Source organism: Sinohyriopsis cumingii, chromosome 15, assembly GCF_028554795.1.
Source record: "Sinohyriopsis cumingii isolate HCF-2022 chromosome 15, ASM2855479v2, whole genome shotgun sequence".
Taxonomy (NCBI): domain Eukaryota; kingdom Metazoa; phylum Mollusca; class Bivalvia; order Unionida; family Unionidae; genus Sinohyriopsis; species Sinohyriopsis cumingii.
Genome location: NC_142975.1, coordinates 16,386,310 through 16,411,360, shown reverse-complemented (window position 1 = coordinate 16,411,360; position 25,051 = coordinate 16,386,310). Strand labels below are relative to the sequence as shown.

Here is a 25,051-nt window from a genome sequence, read left to right as displayed (position 1 = left end):
GTACATACTGGTTATGCAAACAATTTCACCCTCTCTCAGAAGTACATTATAACTGTAGAACGCTACCACAAAAATCCAGATACAAGAGAAACTTTAACTTTGTCCACAAATGTCCCAATATCAGTCATGCTTTGTTTCATCCAGGAAATAAAAAGGAGATTTGCTTACAAAAGTTCGGTTGAAACAAAAAGTTGAATTATTTTTTGTTTTTATGTATTATTTTTTCCCCGAAGGTATGTTTGTTTGTTTTCTTTAGAAAACGAATTTGGATAAAAAAATTATTTAGAGTCAAATTTTTGAGATTGGGGTATTTTTCCTTTGTGTATTCCAAGGGTTGATCATCCGCTCTAGGCTTAAATTTCCTAGTCAAATTCCCTTCCCCTTTGAATTTTAGTGACGTTTGCGAAGGGTTCCTTACGTCCCGTGTGTGCTACGTGTATATTTGCTATATTGTGTGTATGCTACAGATATGTGCGTTAGGACAGCAGTTATATCAAATTTCAAATCCTCTCAGGTGTACTGAATTTTTATTTTTATTTTTTTAAAGCAGGGTGGGGGCGGATATGTTGTTGGGATTATCCAAAATGTCCTTTGTTTCATAATTTCTCAATTTTGATTGCACATACCAGAGTTAAAATGAGAATCGGTGCCTTAAAAAGTCACAAAAGCAAAAACAAAGCCTAGTGTTTTATGCGTTTGTTATACTGTGTGCCGACTCTCATTTTCTCTTGGGATTGGCAAGGCCGTGTCCTATTTAAGGAGCCGCATTTTCTTGTATTATGTGTTCATAATACATCAATTAACTTACGGACTCAGCCTTGGTTTGCCATTGTGGGTAGCAGCAAAAAATAAAAAATAAAAATAATTTTTTTTTTTAAATTGTTCCGAAATGGCCTAAATTGAGAATAGATAAAAAATGTGTTAGTTTTCCTATGGTTAGATTGGATCCATTGTCATTTAGGTGTTTTAGATCCTATTCTCAGTGAAGTGTATTGTCTGTCCATTTCCTGCATACGTATTTTTCTGAGGCTGTGCAGCAGGCCTGTTCACTTCGCGTAGCGCCTTGTGGTATAGCCCTGCAGCGTATGTGTCTCATAGTTCGTCAGCATGCAGGTTCCCTATCCCTTAAGGGTTTCAGAATTTATTGAATCAAAAGGACAGAGAGAAGTACCCATTACCAAAAACAAAAATAATATCAAAGGAAGGAAAGGGCCTTTATTTTAGTATATTAGATTTGTTTGTTGGGTATCCAATTTTCTAATTGTTTGTTAGGTTTGTTAATTGTAAATTGTTCCCATGATGTAAGAGATGGAGTCAGGGATTCAGCCCGTGTACTGACGGTACTCTCCCCTATGCGGGAGCTAAACCAAATTCCCCCCATCTCCCCCACCCCCGGTTTTACTAGCATACCTAATGAGGACAAATTTAGATCATATAATTTTGTATTTTGGTACCGTGAGGTAAGAGATAGAGGCAAGGCTCCGGCCCGCACGCTGTTCGGTACACCCTCCTAGGTGGGCTGTAAACCGAAGCCTTTCCTTCATCTCCTCCGTCCCTGACCGAATTAAGTATATTAAAGAATTTTTATTTTTATTTTAATGACTTGACCACAGGCTAGCATAATTTTTGTTATATAATCGGTTATTTTTTGTGTCACGTTTTTATCTAGATTCCCATCTAAATATAAAATATTATTTTTATAGTATTTATTATTATTTTTCTTACAGATTTTTATTATTAGTTTTTTCCTGTCATTTTTTGTTTTCTCACATTGCATGGTTGTGTGTAGCTTAGTGAAATTAGCTACTTTACATAAGGGGCATTTTGGCATTATCTTAATCATGTCTTTTAATTGCTTCTTTGCCTGAGCCAAGCGTTATGTAGAAATTTGAAAATTAAGCTTTGTATCTTCAATGATTTAATTTTTTCCCAGTTTAACTAAGTTTTCTCCCAGTTTATCCCCCAACTGTCTTGTTCCACCCTACATTTTAGTCTTTTTGTGATTTCTTCTCTCATCCATTTATAAGTTTGTTTTTGTTTCGGGATTCCATAATTCATCGCAGCCTCTGTATTGTAGCAAAATGTCTTTAAAATAACGGAGATTTCTGGGTACTTCTAATTTTTTTTGTCAACTGATTATTCCTATATATATCTGGTCTGTTCCCCATAGAGGAACCAAACCAATATATATATATATATATATATATATATATATATATATATATATATATATATATATATATATATATATATATATATATATATATATATATATATATATATATTATTCATATAAATGGATTTAAGTGTATAATTTATGTTGGAGTAGAAGTATGTTTTGGCTACTTGGGCCCGCTCCATTATGCATAATGGCGTTAAAGCCCGGATATTTGTGTTTTCTTTAATCTTTTTGATCAGATGCTTGTAATTTTCTGATCTGCATTTTTCCCGAAAAAGATTCCTAGTGCTTTCGCTCTTTCTTGCACTAGGTGCGGTGGTAAACCAGGGTGGTTACCCCGCCAGTTGCCTATTTTTAATATATCTGTTTTGTCATGATTGATTTTTTTTACCCTGAGGCATTCAATTCTTTCTCTATGTGCTGAAAGGATTTTTCATCCCTTATAAAGTTATTGCAATTGTCCGCGTGTTGGAGCATTTTAAGTTCTTTTTTAAATTCGGGATTTGAATACCTTCGATGGCTTGGTTGCATGCGCCATGCTTTGAAGAAGTTGTTAAAGAGGTCAACCGTTTCATCATAAAATATTACAATAAGGCTAAAATCTGTTATATTTAGGTTTTTTGTTATTGTCTGCACACAGAAATGCTATAATAATAATGAATAATACTTGAAGTTTTACGTGATGAAAATATCATTTAAAGATAGGAATTAAACCATTTTTTGGTTACTTTTATTGGCCGTAATGCATTACAAAAGTATTTGTTTGGGGACTTTATTTGCCGTAATGCGATATAAAGGTATTCATTTGCGAATTTTTGTTCTCATTAATGCCTTCTGCCAATATGGCTTATAAAACTATTCTCTCGGTTACACTTACTTGCCTTAACACCTTACAAAATACCTTAGTGTCTTATAAAACTATTCGTTTGTGGACTTTTGTTTGCCTTAGTGTCTTATAAAAATATTCGTTTGGGGACTTTTGTTTGCCTTAATGTCTTATAAAACTATTTGTTTGGGGATTTTTGTTTGCCTTAATGCCATTATGAAGCTATTAGTTTTCGAGACGAGTGTGCTTAGAATAATCAAAATCAGTATTTAAGACAGTCACTCGATAGGAAATGGTTTTAGAGACAGAGTGATGAATACTCTTAAAATAGAAAAGTAGGAATATGCAGAAATATGAACATAAATGGAGGCACAGTGTACACGTGTGCTGAGGAGGGGGCAGCAAAGCCGCAAGTAGTAAGGTGGGCCACCCTAGCCTCAATGGGAATTATCATTACAGAGACCCCTGGGCCACTCTAGCCTCAATGGAAATTTAACATAGAGAAAAATCGTGGGCCACTCTAGCCTCAAGGGGAATTTAACATGGGAAATAGTCTTGGGTCACTCTAGCCTCAAGGGGAATTGAACATGGGAAAAACCCTGGGCCACTCTAGCCTCAAGGGGAATTGAACATGGGATTTTTTTTATTTTTTTTTTAATTTTTTTAAAATTTAAATTTAAATTTAAATTTAAAAACGGGGTAGGCAATTGAATAAAGTCATTCTCTTTTCGAGAAATATGGCTGGCCCTGAAAAGGGCCTTTGGGTTTCTTCTAACACTTCCACTTCTTCAACCATCTTCTCACTTTTGTCACTATTCCTGTCTTCTTTTTCTCCTTTTCTGGCATCCAGTCAGGATGACCTAGAGCTCTAAACTTTTCCTGAACTTTTATCCAATTCTGATTCAACCTCTCAAACTCTGCCTGTTTCTTTTTGTTTTCCACATCTTTTCTTTCTTCCCTCCATTTCTCTTTAATCTTCTTTACTTCTTCCTCCATTACTTTTCTCATCAGATCTTCCCCTTTCTTCACCTTTTCCAATCCCCATTTTACATTTCTCCACTCTGTCCAGTACAATATTTTTTCTAGGAAGCACCGGACTTTGATGACATTATCCAGTGCTTCCTTCAAACTTCCCACTCTGAAGTAAGGTGGGTTAATGAAGCCTCTTGACTTATTGACTTCTTCTTCAATCATCCCTGCTATGATATCTCTTGCTGTCTTTAGGCCTTGAACTTGACTCGTTACAAAGTCTTTCATATCTCCATGCCTCCATTCCTCTTCTATTCTTCCTAAAACATATTCTACATCCATTATCCAGAAATAGATGTCTCTCAATAGATTAAATAGAACTGATACTTGAGTCATTTTGTCTCAGTTATTCCTTAGAATGGTTCCAACATCAAACTTTGTGGGTTCTTATACTTAAAGCGCGTACGTGAAGGAAAACATCCCCCTAAAACATAAAACTGATCTTACCTAGATCATGACCGAACAACGCGCGGACGTGAAGGAAAACATCCCCACTTTTCTCATTTCATATAATAAAACCCAAACTATACTCTCCACATACGCTAAGAAACAATAAAGAAACTACTATTCACACAAACTTTACTTGAGCAGTTACAAACACAAACACACAAACTCACAAACACATACCCTCACATTTTTTAAGAAAGAGTTAGTGTTTATATTCACACTACTCTACCTACACACATTGGCAAATTGATCGTTATTTCTTTTCTTGAGTATTGGGTAGCCCTTAAAAGGGCTGTTTTTTTGAACTCCAGATGCACCTATCTAATGATGGCACCTTCCTGGCCTGGCGCCACACACGCATCTTCTTCCCCAGTCTCCTATCACCTTTCTTCTGGGGAGTGCAGAGGGAGGATGATTCGCTTCAACACCCCAATCCTCTGTCTCGGGAATATTGTACGACATCCTCTCTCCTATTTTCTTTCCTCCTCTTCCCTCTGTCTTCTCTCCTCCTCTTCCTTCTTTATTCTTACCTCTTCTACTATAGCCTCCGCGGCCAGTTCATTTAACAGGCGCCTGACATATTCCAGATGTATCTGGAGTTCAAGAAGTTTGCTTATTCTGCTATTCATTTTTGGTGTTGATCAATCAACAAGGGTAGTTAGACTGCCGAACGAGTTTCAATTTATAGTGAAAGCGCGGACGTGAAGGAAAACATCCCCCTAAAAACATAAAATTAATCTTACCTAGATCATGACCAAAAAACAATGCGCGGACCTAAAAGAAACACTCACTCACTTTTTTAATGCTACCCATCACTATTTTAAAAATTTTTATAAATCACTTCAATAGACTATTTACATACGCAAAGCAATCTAACCCCAAATGTACACCTCAAACACCAAAAAACATGATTTTAATCTACTATCCACACCAACTTACGTGAGCGCTTACAAATACAAACACACAAACTCACAAACACATACCCTCACATTTTTTAAAAAAGAGTTAGTGTTTATTTTCACACTACTCTACCTACACACATTGGCAAATGGATGGTTATTTCTTTTCTAGAGTATTGGGTAGCCCTGAAAAGGGCTGTTTTTTTGTTTGCTATGGCAATCTTTTTTAGTTTCTAAGAATGCGATGTCCTCTGAGGATAGACTTTCTGGCGATAGGTCTGCTTCTTCGGAAAGAGAAGAAGAACTCTTTGGTGTCGATACGACAATCGACAAAGCCTCTGTCAGCTTCAGGTTGCTGCTGCTGCTGTTGTTGTTGCTGCTGTTGCTGCTGTTGCTGCTGTCTCTGAAGTCTGTACTTCTCTGTCCATTCTTCTTTCTCCCTGTTCACTTCTTCTCTTCAGAGCTCTTCTATCAGGTCTTCAGTGACTTTTAGCATTCTCACATTCTCTATTTCTTCTGGCTTCGGTATCAGACTGTGTCTGACCCTATGCAAATTCACGTAGGCTTCGTTGAGTTTAGCTAGTTTGGAGCACATCTTCGTAGGAGGATGAGTCGACAATGGATGGTTAGACTGGAAACAACCCCGGTTCTTAAAGTCAAAGCGCGGACGTGAAGGAAAACATCCCCCACACGGTTTTCGAGCCGCAACGTTCATGAGAGGGATAGTAAGAAATGAAAGAGCATCAATCCAACATTCTTATAGCTAAACAAAAGACAAAGGCATTTTTTTCAAAACGCAACATTTTTTATTCAAAAATCACTTAACACTAAACAACAACTCTAACATTTTTAACAATAATCCAACAATATAACATCAAACAATTTTTTTCAAATCACAAACATTTTTTCTCAATTGACAGTCTACTTTAAACAGGGCTGACAACGTTGTGAATGAAATTGTGATTTCCACTGTTGGAAATCATTAGGCCATTGATGGACACTACGTTTCCTAGCTTGAGACAAAAGATAAGCATAATGGTCACAAAACCATCGATCTACTTTCACATCGTTTCTAGAAGAAGAACGAGGATCAAAATGAGTCACTAAATGTTCTAAGGAATAGCCCAGGCTGCGATGATGCAGAAAATACACACAGTACTGTCCACACACCAAGGAATCTGTGCCTTGTAATTTCACGTTATTGAATCGGGTAGTCTGAGCATTTCTTCTCATAAAGTCGATGATATCGTCTTCCAAAGGGGGCAATCCATACGAATCGAAATATTCCACACATCCTTCTTGAGGAAAGTAGACGGCTACCCAGTGGGTTCCTGGGAGATGACCGTCGTCCGTGTTGATCACGTAAGCTAGATGGTCTTTAGGTTTGCGATGAGGGAGTTCATCTTTAGCACAGACGACAGGATTCCAAGAAGCCGTATACGAACTGTGGTTCAAAAGGTAATAAAGTTCCCAGGTATCCATTGTTTTGTGTGTGCTTTTTTTCTTCTTCACAGGTAATAATAAGTCGTCAATTCGATCCTGACTTTTTGCTTGAAAATGTCTGACGAATAAACGGTTATTCGTTCTGTTTCCTCACTCTGATTCAGGAGAGCTTCGATACGATGGATCTCTTGAGTGGTTAATGGTGGACAAGAATGTTCACGCAAGTCTTTATACCACTGGTGCCACACGTCTTTGTCCGAGATGAGACTCCAAGCTTCGTCCAGATACTCGTCCAATTTTTCTTCTTGACTCAACATCAGGCATTTATCGTGTTGAATTTGACTGGGATGATCGTTTTGACATCCATAGCAATTTTTCTTGATCAATTCCGTCATTTTTTCGACCAAGTGTTTGGCAAAACAGGAGACTAAATGGGCTTCTTGTTCTGGCCATCTCGACTTCATCATGATTACTTCTTCTTCCACAGTCTCCTCACATTTCATGTCCAAAGTTTCTCCACTAGGTAAAGAGGGACAACAGTCTTCCATGGTTTCTAGCAATCTAGGATGACTTCTCTCAAACTGTTGATTTCTATCGTATTATCGAATTCTGCATACAGGATGACGTTCATCGTTTCATCAGGGTCTCGGTCTTTAAACTGAATTTCCACACGAATCTGGCCGGATTTTATAGGGTGGAAATGTCCCTCGTCGCTGCCTTGGTCTGGAGTGAAATCAAAAGCCCACAAAGCGTAGCCTCCTGTATAATCCTCGTACGTAATACCGTGACTGGTATTGGTTCCTAACTGTCCGGTGGCTTCGTACAAGGACAAGTACGATCTCAAGTAATTCTTCTTGGTAAAGTCAGGTTCAAACGGTCGGGTACACAAGGTTTTGCCATCGCGACTGACTTCGATTTTGGACACGCCAAAGTGTTGAAAGTAGAAAGGATTTTTTTCGGCAGCTCCGTTGAAGGCTGTATTCTCGACGATACCAACGATCAAACGTTTGGGTAACTGTCCTTGGAAAAGATGATCTTCGATCATGGATCGCTGTCCCTTGGGAATGGTGAAGGTTTTCACTTCCACGCGTCGTATGGGATACTTGGCGGTCGTTCTGCTCAACGTCTGACTGATGTCGTTTCCCACTTTAGGTAACACTTCCACACGGCGTACGTAGAGTCTGGCTTCTTGGATTTTGGTTTTGTAACCGTCACTATCAGCCAATAAATGGAAAGCGGTACTGCTACGATTCAGTCTCAGGCGGACATCCACCCCGTTCAGCAAATACTTTTCTTGCAACCACATGTCCAAATGCAAACGATCCATCAGTTCTAAACTTGTGTCGACTCCCGTGATTCTCTTTCTTCTTTCTAGAAATCCATCATTGTTGTCTTTCTTTTCATCAGTTTCCAATATTTCAAACTTGGTAGGTTCGTCAGCTTCCCATACCACACAGGCATTGAGATGAGTGTTCTTGGCATCTATTCCGTACGTCAAGAGATTTTCCAGGTAGGCACGATAAGGGTAAGTATCCATGCTGCTGCTGACTAGTTTGTTATTCAAGTACAAGTCCACTGAGCTGAACAAGGAATGCATGAAATTGTTGACGGGAGCTATATTCTCAGTGTCTTCTACTGCACCATTATCCTTATCTAGAACTTTGACTTTCAAGTACAAGTAACTGCTATTCAGATCAATGTAATCTTCGGGCTGTCCTTTGATTTCAAACTCGATGGGAGCGGAATCCGTCAAAGAGGAGACGGGGTGAAATTCCACCCATTGGGATTCTTGCATCGTCATCATCGTGGGGGGCATGGCAAACAGGTCCAGTTCCGTCTTGGAACAAGCGCAAGATTCTCGGTGCATCATATTTTCTCCGTGTCTCAATAATCGAAAACGTCTAAGTCTCGAACGGTTCTTCTTTTCTTGGCCTTTCTCGCTTTAGACGTGTGAAGTCTGGTGAAAGGGTGTTTTCTTCGTCGTCTCTTTCTGCCTTGTCCTTGCTGAATGCCTGACTCGGTAGCGTGCAGGGCATTTATAGGTGTTTCTCGGCGACCCAAAATGTCTTTGCCCGTTTGCAGCAAGACATTTTTGCCTGCCCTCATGAAGGCTTCTTTAGGGTTTTGTTTGTCGATGATGACATTTTGGAGAAATTCTTTGCCTTGCGTCAGTTCCGCATCTTTCAAGGCGTGCAATCCGCGTGTCACCATCGGTTTCAACACCGGGGCCACCGAACGAAAGGCCGATTTCAGCATATCTCCTAAACCGTGTCCTCGCTGTCGAGCAACGCCTCGGTACACTGGATACATGACTTACGAATCGTGAGAGAATCGTTTTCGAAAATGGAGTTTCACCGTGACTTTTCCTTCGGTGAATGGAATATTTTGTCAAGATCTCCTTTTATAGCAATGTTGACCGTGTCCAAATAAGACTTACTGACAGGCAAATAGTGAGGATGTACAAATTCGCGGTGAACGTGGCAAGTGTTTCCACCTTCCTCGTCAGCGTTCGTGGCAGAATCCACTTTGAAAGGAATGACACGAAGTAACGGCACGGACGTGTGTCCCACCACATTGTACTCCACCACATCGGAATACACAAACATCAAATTCAGTCCTTGGTTCAGTTCTACCGGGGTACGAAATAACTTGCTAAAAGACTCGTTGTCGTAAACGATGGGTAATTCGTTTTTCTTCATCATGACCATTCTCATGTCAATGTCTCCGCCCAACATGTCGTACAATTCAGGACAAAATAAAATGGACATGATTTTACTCCGTTCAAATTTCATCGAGAAGCGACGAGCTGTTTTGTGGTACTCCATGGTGACACTTTTGTTGACATGCTCGAAAGCTTTCAGAAACATGAGATTAAACCTGGAGGCTATGGTGCTGACCAAATGTTGGCCACTAAAATAATAGCCTGGGGGAATAAACAAGTGATAGGTGGTGTATTTTTGTGTACAGGTTTTCATGTCATATTTGACATTGCTATCCATCCACTGTTGCATTTGCTCGTCATGAACTTCCACATCAAAAAAATTTTGATTGGGAAGGATATTGAGGACTTGGGTCGGGTGAATGATTTCTACTAAAGCCACTTCCCAATGGGCTTCGTGATCTAAGGGGATGGCCTGAGGTAATTTGGCCGTGTAACAGCACAACGTGTTGTGGGGAAACACCTCCATGGAACTGTCACTGGGTAAGGTTAAGTAAAATTGGTTTTGGTGACTCATAATTCCAGAGTTCTGTGGCTGTCCGAGGGGTTAGTGGACGTCAGAGGCGTGTCTCCGCCCAAAATGGGGTTCTGGTTGTGATTGTTGTTGGAGTGGTGACTGGCACTGGCACTGGACACCAGGTTCCCGTTGGAAGAGAATTTCAGGGAGGGATTGGGAAGCAGGTAACCGATGCAACTGCTCAATAAAATGGTCCACAATTGTTTGTCTCCTTGTTGCAAACTCAAATTGGCGATGGCTGCCCCGATGACACAATACACCACGAAGATTTGGCAGAAAAAGACGATTTGCGTTTTAGGCACACGTTCTCCACACCACACCCACAAGGGTTGTTTTTGTAAATCTTGCACAGAAGAACTAGGTGAAGGAGGAGTGGTCGACGTAGCTGCGTCTGTGTGAAAAGGCATGATGGTCACTTCTTTTTATAGTCGATGACTTGCGAAGTGTCGATCCAAGAATCAAAACTGGGTGGATATCCTTTCCAACGTACTTTGACTTCTTTGACACGTCGTTTGCCCACTTTACGGGTTCTGCGTTCGAGAATGCTTTCGATGTCGTACACGTCGTCTTCTTTTTTGGTGACACGTTGTAACTCGGGCAAATAAAACGTTCCTTTGAGCACTTCTCCGTTCATGTCATCCAATTTATAGACGGTAGGATGACGGCCATGCACTCGTCCAGTGACACGAAACAATTCGGTCGTCCAGTTAGGTAAGTAACCTTTGTCGAAAGTGCGTTTGGTTTTGCCAATGCGCACCCAATCTCCTACGACCAACTCTCCACTTTTCTTGGGGACAGCCTTCGTCGGGGACGTACCAAACAGGCGCTCAAACACCAACACTTCGTTCTCGGGAGTCACGTCTTGCGGGACACGTCCGATGCTTCGATGGTAAGATTGGTTGTACGTTTGCACCAGGTGCGGTAAGATGTCGATGTACTTCAGAGTGTGGTGATGCGTAAAATATTTCCACATGCGTTCTTTCAAAGTGCGTTGAAAACGTTCCACGATACTGGCTTTGGTTTCGGGATTCTCGGTGGTAAAAAAATGAATGTCACGTTTCTTTAATTCTTTTTGGAAAGCTTGGTTCAGAAATTCGGTGCCTTTGTCCGTTTGCCATCGAAGAGGGTGACGACCACTTTGTTTCAACACTCGTTGCAGGGCTCGCACTAACTCGCTGCTCGATTTGGAAGTCAAGGGCACGACCCAGGGAAATTTGGAAAAGACGTCGATGACACAAAACAAATATTTGTAGCCACGATTGTAGCTGGCCAAATGAGAGACATCAGCTAAATCGGCTTGCCATTGATGATCGATGCCTTCCACTCGGGTGCGACTTCTGGCAAACTTGCGTCGAATGGGTTTGTGTAAAGTGTAGGTAGCTTGTTCTTGTAACCATCGTTGCACTTGAGGTAAACGGAGACTTTTCAGTCGAGTTTTGGCAGCACGATACAATTTTTGAACTCCTGCGTAACCTGCAGGATGCGAGGGATCGTAGTAAATGCTGGCTAAGACTTTTTCCATTTTTTTGTGTTTGTGTGTTAATAAGGCACCCACTCTTGGAAGATGCTACTCTTTTTCTCTTGGGGTATTTTTTGGGATTGCAATGCTTTGCGTGTGCGACCGGCAATAGGTGTTGAAGAGGAGGATGTCTGAGCGGGGGATATCGGTTCTTGTTTCACTTCTGTCTTCACTTCTGTCTTCACTTTCTTTTTCTCTTGTGATGAAGAAGGGGTGGCCATCATCTTTTTAATCCATCCAATTCTGGCTAAGACTTTTTCCATTTTTTTGTGTTTGTGTGTTAATAAGGCACCCACTCTTGGAAGATGCTACTCTTTTTCTCTTGGGGTATTTTTTGGGATTGCAATGCTTTGCGTGTGCGACCGGCAATAGGTGTTGAAGAGGAGGATGTCTGAGCGGGGGATATCGGTTCTTGTTTCACTTCTGTCTTCACTTCTGTCTTCACTTTCTTTTTCTCTTGTGATGAAGAAGGGGTGGCCATCATCTTTCTAATCCATCCAATTCTGGAGGTAGGTGGTGTTGTTAACTTGCGTACTTTTTCTGGTGGAGTTTGAAACCCTTCTTCTTCTTCTTCTAATTTTTCTGTCTTGGTCACTGGTAGTGGTGGTACTGGTACTGGTGATGGTGCTGGACTTTTCATCAAGGTCTTAAAATCTTTCAGAGTGGGTAGAGCTGTTTCGTCTAAAGCTTTCTGGTGAAAGAGTTGCAGTCGTTGCAAGAGTTGACCGTACTTTTGCGATTTTTCTGTTTCGGACAAATCTTGGCGATCCATCAAGGACTGCAATTCGTGTTGTAACTGGGACATCTCGCTCAGATTGGGATTGGGAGGTAAATGCGGGGTGCGTTGTTCTTGCCACCGATGATATTCCATCCATCGTTTGTAAGGCACTAAAGCTAGTTTTCGTCCTTCCATGGGGTTGTCAGGGGTCGATTCTGAGATCTTGGGACTTCCGAGGGCCTTTTTATCTTGCTCCCACCAGTCCTCCCAACATGGTTCCCAAGACTCCTTTCAGTATGGGGCCTAACAAGAGGGGTAAAATGCCTCCACGTTGGACCAATATCTTCTTCTTTTGACGAATGGGAATTTTCTTTTGAACCATTTGGCGAAGAACGTGACGATGTTTGCTTAAGCATTGTTTCTGGTGTTTGGACAAAGGGATCGTGCCTTTCAAGATGTTCAAACAACATTCGCACACGGTATCGATGACCTCTTTGGAGGCCGATCGAATGAGTTTTTATCGTAGAGGTGGAGAAGCTTTGGACAGGACAGATAACATGTCACCATGTTTGGCTAAACGTGGTGGTAGTCCTTTCCTTTTCTTTCCTTGGGGTTTTCTGGAGGGTGACATCTTCAGGAGCACCAAAAAAACACTGATACCCCCGACTTGGTCACACACCTTTTTTATACTGGAACGCGTCGCCACTGATTGTCTTTACGTCGTATCAGTTTGAGGACAGGCATGACACGTCGTGCAGGGGTACGTAACGGACTAAATCGAGTCAGTTCTTGCTTAGACAAATCCAGTAAACTTTGTAACATGCCCGATCTTTCATGGACTTTGATTTTGGGAGAAGGTACTTTGTGAGCAGCAGCCACTGCCGCTAAATTGGAGGGTCCTGCCACTGGGGAAGTTCTTTTTGGGGTCATCAACGGAGATGTTCTTGGTGTGATCAACGTCTCCAAGTACTCTTCAGTTCTTGGTGTCATCAACAGAGAAGTGGATGAACGTGAGGCTGCCGGTGACCGTGTCACTGCCGTGGCAGGTCATGGTTTGCGAGTGTAAAGTTGCGTCCTGGCCGAAGTGCCTCTCTTGCGACAAGTTTTCTTCTGTGGGCTTTTCTTTTTCTGGGGACTTTTTCTCTGTTTCTTTTCTGGGGGCTTCTTTTCTTTTTCCGGGGTGGTGTCTGGTCAGAGGAGGGTCCTGCACTGGAGAAGTTCTCCTTGGGGACCTGGTCTTTTTCTTTTTCTTCTTGGGGCTTCGTTGGACTTTTTTCTTGGGGAGAACTTTGGGGACATTAGGATCCCATCTTAAGAGAGAGCGAATGATGACCCCTCCTAGAGTAACGCTCCCTCCAGGTTTCAAAATGATTTGTTTTTTGGTTTGAGTGTCGATGCAAGGATCGGCCAGTTGGACCAAAGTGACTTTGTTTGGATCGAAAAAGCGTTTGGTTTGATGAGGAATCTGAATGATTCCTTGGAGTATTTTGACGTGCCGTCACCGTGAACCATCGTAAGACTTCTTTGAGACTAGCTTCTAAGACACGAGCTCGTGTTTGTGGATTTTTTTCTCGACTGATGCCATACAAGGCACGAATCAATTTGACGGGAAGATGCGACTGAAGGGACGTCATGTTCACAGTGAGTGAGACAGACGAAAAAGGGTCTGAGGTTTTTATAGATTTTTTTATGTGGAGAGAAATGAAGTCGAGGACGGAGACGTGTACAGGACAGGCCCTCCGTCTTGGCACCAGTGGTGAAACAAGTGGGTACGAAATCGCAAACCATCGTGGGTGGTAGGTTTCAAATCGACGAGTAAATAGGCGTGTGGCGTTTGAGTGGCATCGTCGTACGCCTGAGTCAGCCAAGGCGTTCCTAACTGTTTGGCTAAAACTTGCACTTGCGATTTATCTCGAGGGCTTTTAAACAAGACCACGTAATGCGCATTGAGACTGATGGTGCGATGGGCTTTACTTTGTTGAAACAAATTTTGAGTGATGTAAACGACACTGGCATTACGGTGATGCCCTTTGCGCGTGAACCACAGTTTAATTTCTTCTTCGTCTTCTCCTAACATGTCGTCGAAAATGACCAAATGGGTTTGACGGGAGTCGGAGACGATGCCGTCGTCTTCTTTAGGAATGCCTTCCACAAACACGATGGAATCGCCTTGACTTTCTCGCAAGAGGCTGTACGCCGATTGCCACTCTTTGTAACACCACACGATCCGCTGAGGGGGTCGATCGATCAAATGATGTTTATGTTCGATCAAACGTTTGACGAATTCGGTTTTGCCTGAACCGCTAGGTCCAGCAATGAGCATGTTAAAGGGATGGCGAAGATACAAAGCCTCCCAACTGGCACGATCTAAGTGTTCGTCGATGACTTTGACAGTAGAGGAAGAGGGAGCAGAGACAGCAGAGGTAGCCATTGTGTGAGGAATGTCACTTGTGACACGAAAACAAACAAGACAAGAGTTTATATACTTTTTCAGAACACGTTTATTGAATGTTTTTTTTTCAAACATGAATACGAAAGACAAAAATACATAAAAGTCAAAGGCTTAAGTACAAGGATAAAAGGCACATGATAACCATTAACGTGGAATAAACACAAGTGTCTGTACAACAACATGTTTTGGGTAATGTTCTAACCAGTTCTATAGTAGGGGGTAAGGTCACACAAGTGTCCTCCCGAAAGGGTCTTTCAGGCCTGTCCACGACAGTCCCGTCCTGGGTGGCGGGTTCTTCTGGCACCGTCACTAACACGGGTTGAAAAGTAACTTTTTTCCTTGAACAACTCTCGTGCATACTGGGACACTTCTTGGGTCCAAGCCTCAAAATCCCATTCTTTCCAGGCACGGACATCTGTCCAATGGGGATGTAAGTCACAAGCTACACCCACATCGTCATACACGTCTTGGGTAGCTAAAAGTTGACGAATCTTTTTTTCCTGTTGAGGTCGAGAAGTATCCAGATGAAAACGCAAGGCTTTGAGCAAAAGGAGTTTTTCGTGACCATTTAAGGCCATTGAGGTGGTAAGTAATGATCGTAAAGAGTCCACAAAGAATCAGCTGGTAAACGAAATCCCAGAAAACAAGTCACTAAGACACACACCACTTGTCGACCCAAATTGAATGGATACAGTTCTTGTAATAATCGATGGTAATGATCCACGGTTTGAATATGGTCATTGAGTTCCTTCCACGGAATCTGTTGGATTACATGCGATAAAAGTCGTGGCATGGCAGCCTGTTTTTATAGTCTCTTTGTTTCGGAAACAATACACGTACTTTCTAGCCAGAGATCTTCGTTCTCCAGTCGGGAATCTAAATGTTGCATACTGTAACCGAAACGTCAGACTTCGCTTAGAAGTTTCCTCTTCCGCTAAGTAGATTCCACGTAAAATATGTCTGTAATCCTTTACCTTGTCTTCCTCAATGTGTTGTACTAGGTGAATCTCGAAGTATCCAAAATGATCAACACGTGGATCATCGGGGGCCTGGAAGTATTGAACAAGGTCTGACCACTGAAACAATTTCTGACGAATCAGTTCTCTTATACCATTCAGGTACCAGTGCTTAAAGATCTGGTGACGTAACGGATGCAATTGTTCTTTACGTTTCACTTGTATTTTGATCAGTTCTCGGTAAATGCGTTCTCTCAACTCCACAGGCAAAGCACGAATGTTCTCTAGCAAAGTATCCATGAATAGGTCATACTAAATCCTCTTTGGTCTGACACAAGACATGTACTGTTTGCACAAACATGGTTTTAATTCATTGTATAATCTAAATCGTTTCACCACTAATCTACACATTACAATTCGTTCAGAAGTTTCCTCTTTCACCAAGTTGACATTGCGTGAATGATGTTGGTAATTCGTTAACTCTTCCTCTGGAATTCGATGCAGTACGTTTACAATGTAGTAGATAGAATCGTCAATACCAAACCATTCCTTTTTATAACCAGGAGGTCGTTGATCAATGTCTGTCCAATGGAACAGTTTCAACTCAATCAGTCCTTGTATAGCATTCAGGTACCAGTGGTTCAAACACCGGTGACGTAACGGATGCAATTGTTCTTTACGTTTCACTTGTATTTTGACCAGCTCTCGGTAAATGCGTTCTCTCAACTCCACAGGCAAAGCACGAATGTTCTCTTGTAAAGTATCCATGAACAGATTATGGTAAGAAGTTACTTCAATGTCTCGGTCCCACTAAGGGCAAGTAATGACAATTCGGTGACCATCGAGCATGTTCTACGTAGGCCGAATCTTGCGGTTCCCAGTGGTGAAGTGACACACCGCAACTGAAGCACTTGACTTTATCTCCTTCGCCCAAGTAGAAAAATCCGGCTCTGGCTAATTCTTCGGGGGTCGGTCCTCCCAGATACTTAGGCCATTTTCCTTTGAACGATTGAAGACGATTTTCAAAGTCGCAGTATTCCGACAAACGCACAGGAAACGAATATTCGTCTTTCACAGGTTCGTTTCGATGAGGGTTGAGTGACATGGGCAGGAGTTTGCTCAGGGCTGGATGACATCCGTAGGGAGGAAGACGTGAAGGTGAACATTCCCCTTTGAAACGAAACCCAGTAAAATGTCCATGAGGACGAGCGGCATCACTTTCGCATCCCTCAGGTTTGACACGCACAGCATCCCTTTCCATGATAGGGGTAGTGACACTAAAGTTCCCATGATGCTTTACGGCATCGCTCAGGTCACAACGCACAGCATCGTAATCATCGCAAGGCTCACAATCGCATTCCACTTCCGAAGCCTCACACTTGAATTGTGCCTTTCTAAACAACTTGTTCTGTGTTTCTCTGAAAGTATTCATCTTGTTCGCTCGGTCTTGGTAGTCACAATGAATTATCGATCTTGCCTAGAGTTCCTTTTTATATACAGACCAATACCGACGTGTCCATACGGTAAGGTGAAATGATTGGGAAGTCGAACTCGCTTCTGGTACACGATTTGATAGACTTTTTCCAAGGGTCGACTGACGATGTGGTGAGTGGGTAAACGTACAATCTTGTTCGGTTGGTAAGTGGTCACTTTAAAGTTTCCATCGTCTCCCGATTGCAAGGCTTCTTTCAATAACCCAAAGTTGACCACTCGACTGGTACGATGATTCAGAGTCAGTCCTTTCACTTTGCACGTCGTGTGCACTTCTCCTTGTTTGTCACGGTATTCGTAGCCGTAATTTTTGGGACCACCACTGACGAAACTTAGAATCTTGTCGTCGGGATGCTCGTCTGTCCAGGCTCCTAAATGGTCTCCTTCGATGTCAGGGTGATGTTGAATCGGGTGATGGATGTAAATGCAACTGTCCGTGTCAAAGTACAGGACGCGTTCCCCTAACAGTTCTAAAGCTTCGTACAATTTTAAGCGAGCATGGGCTGTCACGTAAGCCGCAATGATGACATTTCCAAAAGGGTCGTCTTGTACAAAGTCCAGATCTTCTTCGTAATTGACCAAGATCAAATCCTCTCGAACGACGTCCACGTGTTTCATGTATTTGGTTTTGTCGTGAATCATCTGGAAGTAGCGGGAAGGTTCTGTCAAATATTCCGTCTTGGGTAAACACGCTCGTTGTGCCATTTTACCCCACAAGCAATTTAACATCACTTTGGCAAACGATCGCCTGCCTTCGTTTTTCTCGATGTGGTCTAAAGAGATGCCTTCTTGTTCATAGTATTTCTCTTTGAATTTTATTTGGTCTTCGGGAGTGTGACACCAGGAAGGATAGCCGCTGGCTTCTTGTTTCAGTTTCAAAAAGGCATCCATGTAGTCGGCGAAAATGCCTTTCTGAGTAGGATCACCCTTGTGGTACTGTTGTGTCTTGGGAAAGTGGCAAATTTCGTACACTTCTAACAGTTGGTATCCCATGTCCAGAGCTTTGAACAATTCTACGCTGACCCAGGTTCCCGTCAAGGCACGTTCTTCCTGGCTGTGATGGCAAGGCTGATCTTGGTTGCACGTTTCGGCACAAGTACGGCACAAGGGAAACATCAGTTTGCCTTGACAATGGTGAGGTAAGACGGGATGGTATAGGTTCGTGGGAGGCAAAACTTTACACTTGATCAAGCCTTCGTATTGTCGAATGTTTTTCAGGTCGATGTGTTCCGTCAGCAATTGCGGGTGCCCTACAGGAAAGCGACAATATTTGCACACGTAGGGATACAGCGAACACACGTCCAAGTATTTGATTTCTTCTCCTTTCTCTTCGTCGGCTTGGTACAGCAAACAGGTGGCATTGGTCCTTCCTCCGTACAAACTATCCCTCGGGTTCAACGGGTCCATGAACTGGTAACTTTCCACGAGGCGTTTAAACTCGGGATCGGTTTTCATACGGTGATCGTATTCGTGTTCCCACATTTCCACCACTTGGTATCCTTGCTGTTCTAACTTTAGGCGTCGCTGACAAGTGTTCTGGTACAAGTTTCCATGGTCCGTTGTAAAAACTGATTTTTAGTGTCACGGTCAGGGTAACAGACGGGACATCCGTGAAATAAGCAACCGTTAAACTCGTACACGATCTTGGGGTTTTCTAAGTCCCAGCCATCGACCGAATACGTTCCGATGGTCTTTTCACCACCTCCGTTGCGGGCATGCTGAATCCACTTGTCTTCCTTGTCGCACAAGTAATGTAACCAACGTAGGGCTTTGACCGAGTATTGACGTTTGACAAAGTGGGTCGTTTGAGGACTGATGACAGCCACGGTGTTTTCAGGCATGAATCGTTGTCGATACACTAAGGAACACGCTTTGGCAATGGTGCAAGCTTCTTTCAAAGGATCGACCCCTCCGTGTTCCATGAACAGTTCTCGAAATTTTCCACAGCAACGTCGTAAAATGTCCACGTCGGAACGACAATACTTTAGCATTTCTTCCTGAAAGTCGAAAGGGTCCGAGGCGTGAGCTTGGTACCAAGCGTAGAAAGCTTCTCGTTGTTCGGTACGCATGTTGTCGGGGTCGTAATAGTGAGCCTCAGGTAAATGGGGTAGAACGGCATGTTGATTGGCTTCCGTATTGAAAAAGTGAGGAAAGTACCCTTTAGCCATTTCTGTCATTCCAAACGTTTTAGGGATTCGACTCAAAGGCATGGCCAAGTAACTCATGGAATCTTTAAACTGCACTTGTCCCACTTGCATGAAAATGATTTTGGCTCCGTTCAAAGTCACTCTAGGACGCTCGGTGCCTTGTTCCGTATAGTATCTGAGAAGAAACTGTCCATCGTATCCGGAGAAATTGTGAGCCATCACTGTGGCATGACGATGACAATCTCCGTAACGTTCGATGTCCTCTTGGCTCCACGTCTTGTCGATGGGATATAAGGCCCATTGGGCAAAATCGGCTAACGTGTTCGGTCCTCGAAAGATTTTTTCACGCCCTCCAGGAATCTTGCTGCAGTGAGGGCAATGACTGAAGATAGGTTCTTGAATGCACTTCTCGCACGCTCGATGAGCCACGCAGAAATTAGGAATGTGAATGCCGGTCTCTTGCATGCATTCGAAATCGAAAAAGATGAAATTGCCTTTTTTCTTGTGACCGTCCTCTTTCTCTGGTGGGGGTTGGTATTTTTGCACGTAGCATTGGTGTTCCAAGTCCACGATGTGGTGACAAATGTGACATTTTTTCTTTCCTCGACATACGTGTGCCTTGGCATTATTGGTAAGTATGCCTTGTCCACAGGTAGGGCAAAATCTCAGGAGCTGACAAGCACATTTCTTCTGTGAACCTTGTGTTTTCAAATGTTGTTGGTAACAGGTAGGGCTGACAAACGTACGCAGACAAGTCGAACAAGGCACTGGTTCTTCGCTCAGACAGGGTGGAGAGGCCAAACATCCTGGGCATTTCCATCCACAATGCTTGTGTTGCTCTCGATTGTTATAACCATAATCACATTTCTCACAGTAATATCTGTATCCCAGGAATTCGGTGATAGTGGTAATGGTATCGAAATGGTCATCGTGATAATAAACATGAATGTATTTTCCGTCCTTAAAGTCTTGGCCTCGAAACAACAGAGGTCCGCGCATTTCTTGAGGGTGCACTTTCAAGGTGTAGCGTGGAGCTAGGGCATCTCGCAATTTTTGCATCTCAGGAATGCCACAGGGTGTGTCTTTGGACAGACCAGCTTGTTGCAACAGGAGTTCTGCTTCGTTTCGTTGTTTGGCTCGGTCCGATTGCCGAATAGTTTTCCAGGCTCTTTTCCATTCTACCGTGTCGTTCTTGTTGGCATAGGTTCGTCCCACCACGATGGCTCGAGCTAAACACATCTGGTCTTGAGGGTTGTTAATTCGGACGAGACTTGTTTTGGTGTTGCGAAGGTCGTCCACCAATAACATCTTTTTGCGTCCAGTCCCTTGAGGAGGAGAGACGTGGGCCATTTTCAGTGTGGCTTTACCATCGGTGATGTCAAACTGGTCATTAGATTGTTGTACGTGTTGAATCTTGTCCATGACTTTGGAAGGGGTTAGTTCTGCGGGTCTGCTAAACTCGATCCAAACAGGGGATTTCAAACCGTCGTGATCTATGGATAGTGTCAAGCGATCGTCTTCTTTGGGTTGACATTGTCGCTTGAGTGCGGTGAGCAAAGAATCCCACATCTCGGTGATAAACCCTTCTGCTTTCTCCAATGGTACGTCGGCCTTGAAATCTTTAAACTTCACTGTGTAGGTGTAAGCCGTGGTTCTAAATTTTCTAGAGGAGCGCTTTTCCGTCTCTCGAATGGAATAGTACTTTTCAGGGTTGACTAAGGGTGGTGAACTTGGTTTAGAGGGTTCGGATTCTGGTTCACTCATGTCCTCTTCAAAATCACTGGCATGAATTTGTGCCAAGATTTCAGCCCTGGTACGAGGCGATAGATCACGTTTCTGCCTCTTACTTTCTTCTTCTTTCTTCTCGAATGAATAGGATCGTTTCATCTTGAGTGCAAAACGTCAAATGACTCAAGTTCAAACACCATAGACTAATTTATAGTCATGGCAAACCAGCGTATATAAAAAGGGTGTGAGTCTTGTCCTTTCACTATTCATTTCACTCTCAAGCCGAGCACAACGATGGAAGAGACTAACCAAATCGAACGTTTCGTCAGAGCTTTGCGAGGGGTCATTAGAAAATTCTCTTCAGACCAGCCCACGGACTACTGTCCTTCCTTTCGAGATAAAAGTCAAGATACTTGCTATATCTGTCAGAAGAAAGGGCATTGGTCTTCAGAGTGTCCAGACCGTCAAAAAAGAACAAAAACAGGGGCTAAAAAAGACAAAAGTCAAGATACCTGTTATTATTGTAAAGAAAAAGACATTGGTCTCCAGATTGCCCAAAAAAGAAACAAGAGGAGTCAGAAGAAGAGAGGGATTCTTCAGAGGAAGAAAGCAGACAGGTGAAGAAAAAGAAACAGGAGAAAAAAAGAAGAAGGGAAGAAAGCGAGGAGGAGGAAGAAGAGGAAAAGAGTGTGACGGTGAAGAAATTCAAAAAACAGAGAGACTAAACAAGGAAACAGAAGAAGTCAATGAACTTTTTATTAAAGTGTTGTGTTGTGAATTGTGAATTGGATTGTAACAATGGATAAAAGAATAAATTAATGATATAAGGTAAGTGTCTTTGAGTTTTGATTTTAAAATAAGAACGTACACTCACGCACTCATAGAAAGAAAAGTACTATTGGGGTAAAATGGGTTGTTTATTTGTTTTGTTTTTTTTTTAGTTATTGGCAAATTGAAATTGTATTTCTTTTCGAGAGACGTGGGTGGCCCTGAAAAGGGCCTTTTTATTTTGGTGTAGGGGTGAGTTTAAGCAGTCAACTTTAACTGCCTTAAGCCTTTGCCACGGCCAAGGCCTACTTCTGGACTGCGTAATGTTGATGATGATTGGGTTGAAATCACTAAGGGTGGTACGGTAGGCTTAGTCACAGGGTTAACGTGTTTAGCTCGGGAAGGTCGTATTCTCTTCGGTCGTAATAAAGAAGTCTGATACATTTGTTTCAGACTTCTTAACTCCGCTAAAATGTCCAACAGTACCGTGACCGTTTGATTTTCACCCTCTTGTTTCTTTGCTGCTACTTCTTCTTGCTGTTGTTGCTGTTGTTTTTTTCTTACCTCTTCTTGTTGCTGTTGCTGTTGCTGTAGGAGAAAAGCTTGTTCCGCTTCCTTTTGTCGTTGTATAAATTTCTCCAATTCTTCTTTCTGTCTCTGTCTAAAATTCTCCACTTGCGGTAATGAAGGAGGTAACGAAGGTTCCGGAACAAATTCTTGCGAGGAGAGAAAATCCACAAAATCCCAATTCACCTCTTCTGAAAGTAAGTCCGGGTTCCCTTAGGCAGTCTCCCCTGTTGGTGCACCCCAATGGATCGTTTTCTGAATTTCCGTCATGTTGAATCACTGTCGCATAGATTGACTGCACACAAGCGCTAGCGAATCTATATAGACCAACTGACGTCACAGACTACTCTCTTCGGAGTGGATGCGGGCTGACTGAAGTTTGTAACGCGTGTTTGGATTGGTGAATGAACTCAATCCGTTTCAATCCTACCTCTACCTATAAATAAGCGCAGTTCAGTGCATTGATTCACCTGTTCTCGTCGCTTCAAGATGTGGACCGATGTGCAATCTTCTACTCTTCTACGCTTGTGTCTTCCATGATGTTCCGGACGGACATACCCATGTATGTCCGATCCAAGTGGACCGTTGTCCACAGGACAAACACCAGTCTGTGGATACGTAGGATCTACGTAGAAAAACAAGGATGCCTCAAAAGAGTCCTGATTTACGGTCCTACAGTGAGACGCAGCCTAAGGACAAGAAGAAGACCAATGCGGTGCCCTTTATGTTAATGGATACATTAACATAAACCAAAGGCCCTTTTCAGGGCCAGCCATATTTCTCGAAAAGAGAATTACTTTATTCAATTGCCTACCCCTTTTTAAATTTAAATTTAAATTTAAATTTAAAAAAAATTTAAAAAAAAAAATCCCATGTTCAATTCCCCTTGAGGCTAGAGTGGCCCAGGGTTTTTCCCCATGTTCAATTCACCTTGAGGCCAGAGTGACCCAAGACTATTTTCCATGTTAAATTCCCCTTGAGGCTAGAGTGGCACCGATTTTTCTCCATGTTAAATTTCCATTGAGGCTACAGTGGCCCAGGGGTCTCTGTAATGATAATTCCCATTGAGGCTAGGGTGGCCCACCTTACTACTGCCGCATGAGGTGCAAATTTACAATTTCAAGAGACAGTAAACTCCCACCACCATCTCGTTTCTAATGCTGAATTGGTATCATTTGTAACTTTCCATTATTTGTGACTTGCCAGCGGCAGTATTTAGCGAGACATATATTACACTTATGGGAGCTACTACCACTGCAGGTACGGTATTGGCATCAGGGTTAAGATGCCATGTTAATGTTTTGTGTAAACAAATTAAAAATATTCTATGTTTGCATGGATATTGAATTCTCCGTGGAACCGTTCTTAAATTTATCTAGTCACCCAGTAATTGCAGTCTGTCCAAAAGAACGACTTTGAAAATCATTAGCAGACATGATAGGTTATGTCAGTTCTGCTTGAACTATAATCACACATTTAGATTAGATTACACATTATGTTGTTCATTTGTGTAAGCAAATACTGTTTGATACTTAACAAGCTTTTGGGTGAAAAAAACCTCACCGATCGGAACATCGTAAGTCTATGTTTGCGTCAGATCGTGAAATAACACAGGAAGTAATTGAAGGAATACACATCATTTGGATGTATTTTGGCGATTTACCTTTTGCGGAGTGCACCATATATGTTGCATCAGCAAAGACCGAAATGGTTATTTGATGACTTTGAAAGATTCTTCAAACCTTCTCCAGTTACACATGTGGCATTACACATACATCAGTAAGTTTTGCAACGAAACCTTAATGGTTCAGTTATAAAGCATTTTGTACAGGTGCTCGTTGCAAATTAAATAAAGACTTTCAGTAAACCGAAACAGGTATATGTGTGCATGTGTGTCTTGAGGGGCAAGCAAAGAAAGTCTGTAAATATTGTTAAAATCTTTACCCCACCCTACCCTCTTCCTTTCCTTCCACAACCCACCCCATGTCCATTTATCGATATTTTTAACCTCATATGTCATGAACATCTGTACTTTGTAGGAATCAAAACACTTGGGATTTTCATCCTTTTTCAGGCAACATCGCGAGTCACCTCCGAGACTGCAGTGACAGTCTGACTTTCGCCTACCCTGCAAAGGAACCAATTTACGAGAGACTCCGCTTGGAAGCCAAGACACCCAGAAACCGGACCGCGTGTATTTTTAACAGCATCGTGCAAGTCTGCCTCACCGCGTGCAATACTGATTTTTGTAATGGACCACAATATGACGCTGCTGGCACATACACACCGCAGATACCGAGTATACTAATCATATTGATAGGGATGTTCCTTACCCAATAAAGTGTATGCATGCTATAGTCGTTTCGTGATGTTAATCATCGACTAGTTGCTGTCTATAATATACAACATTTATAAGGCTGTCATATGAACGGTCTCTCCAGCATAGACTGTGTTCTTATTACAGCTGAATGTATTGGTTGAAATACTATAAACGGACGATCAAATCTAAGTCTGATATTTTCCGCCATAGGTAGCTTTTTTCTTCTTTCACAAATCTCTAACTCTAAAGCACGTTATTACATACCTTGGCTTAAATTGACGCAGATTTATATTCCTGTCTTTTTCTAATATAACCGGAAAATTTTA

The 25,051-nt window shown here is 42.2% G+C and overlaps 1 protein-coding gene across 1 annotated transcript in view; it reads left to right on the top strand.

Moving 5' to 3' along the window:
- LOC149781319 (uncharacterized) overlaps window positions 1–24,760 on the top strand; it is a 53,266-nt gene extending 28,506 nt beyond the window's left edge. Inside the window, exon 3 of the mRNA XM_089935413.1 lies at window positions 24,480–24,760. Within this exon, the coding sequence (XP_089791539.1) occupies window positions 24,480–24,745 (266 nt within the window). The 3' untranslated portion in view covers window positions 24,746–24,760. The remainder of the gene's footprint in view (window positions 1–24,479) is intronic.
- The last annotated feature ends 291 nt before the right edge of the window (window positions 24,761–25,051 follow it).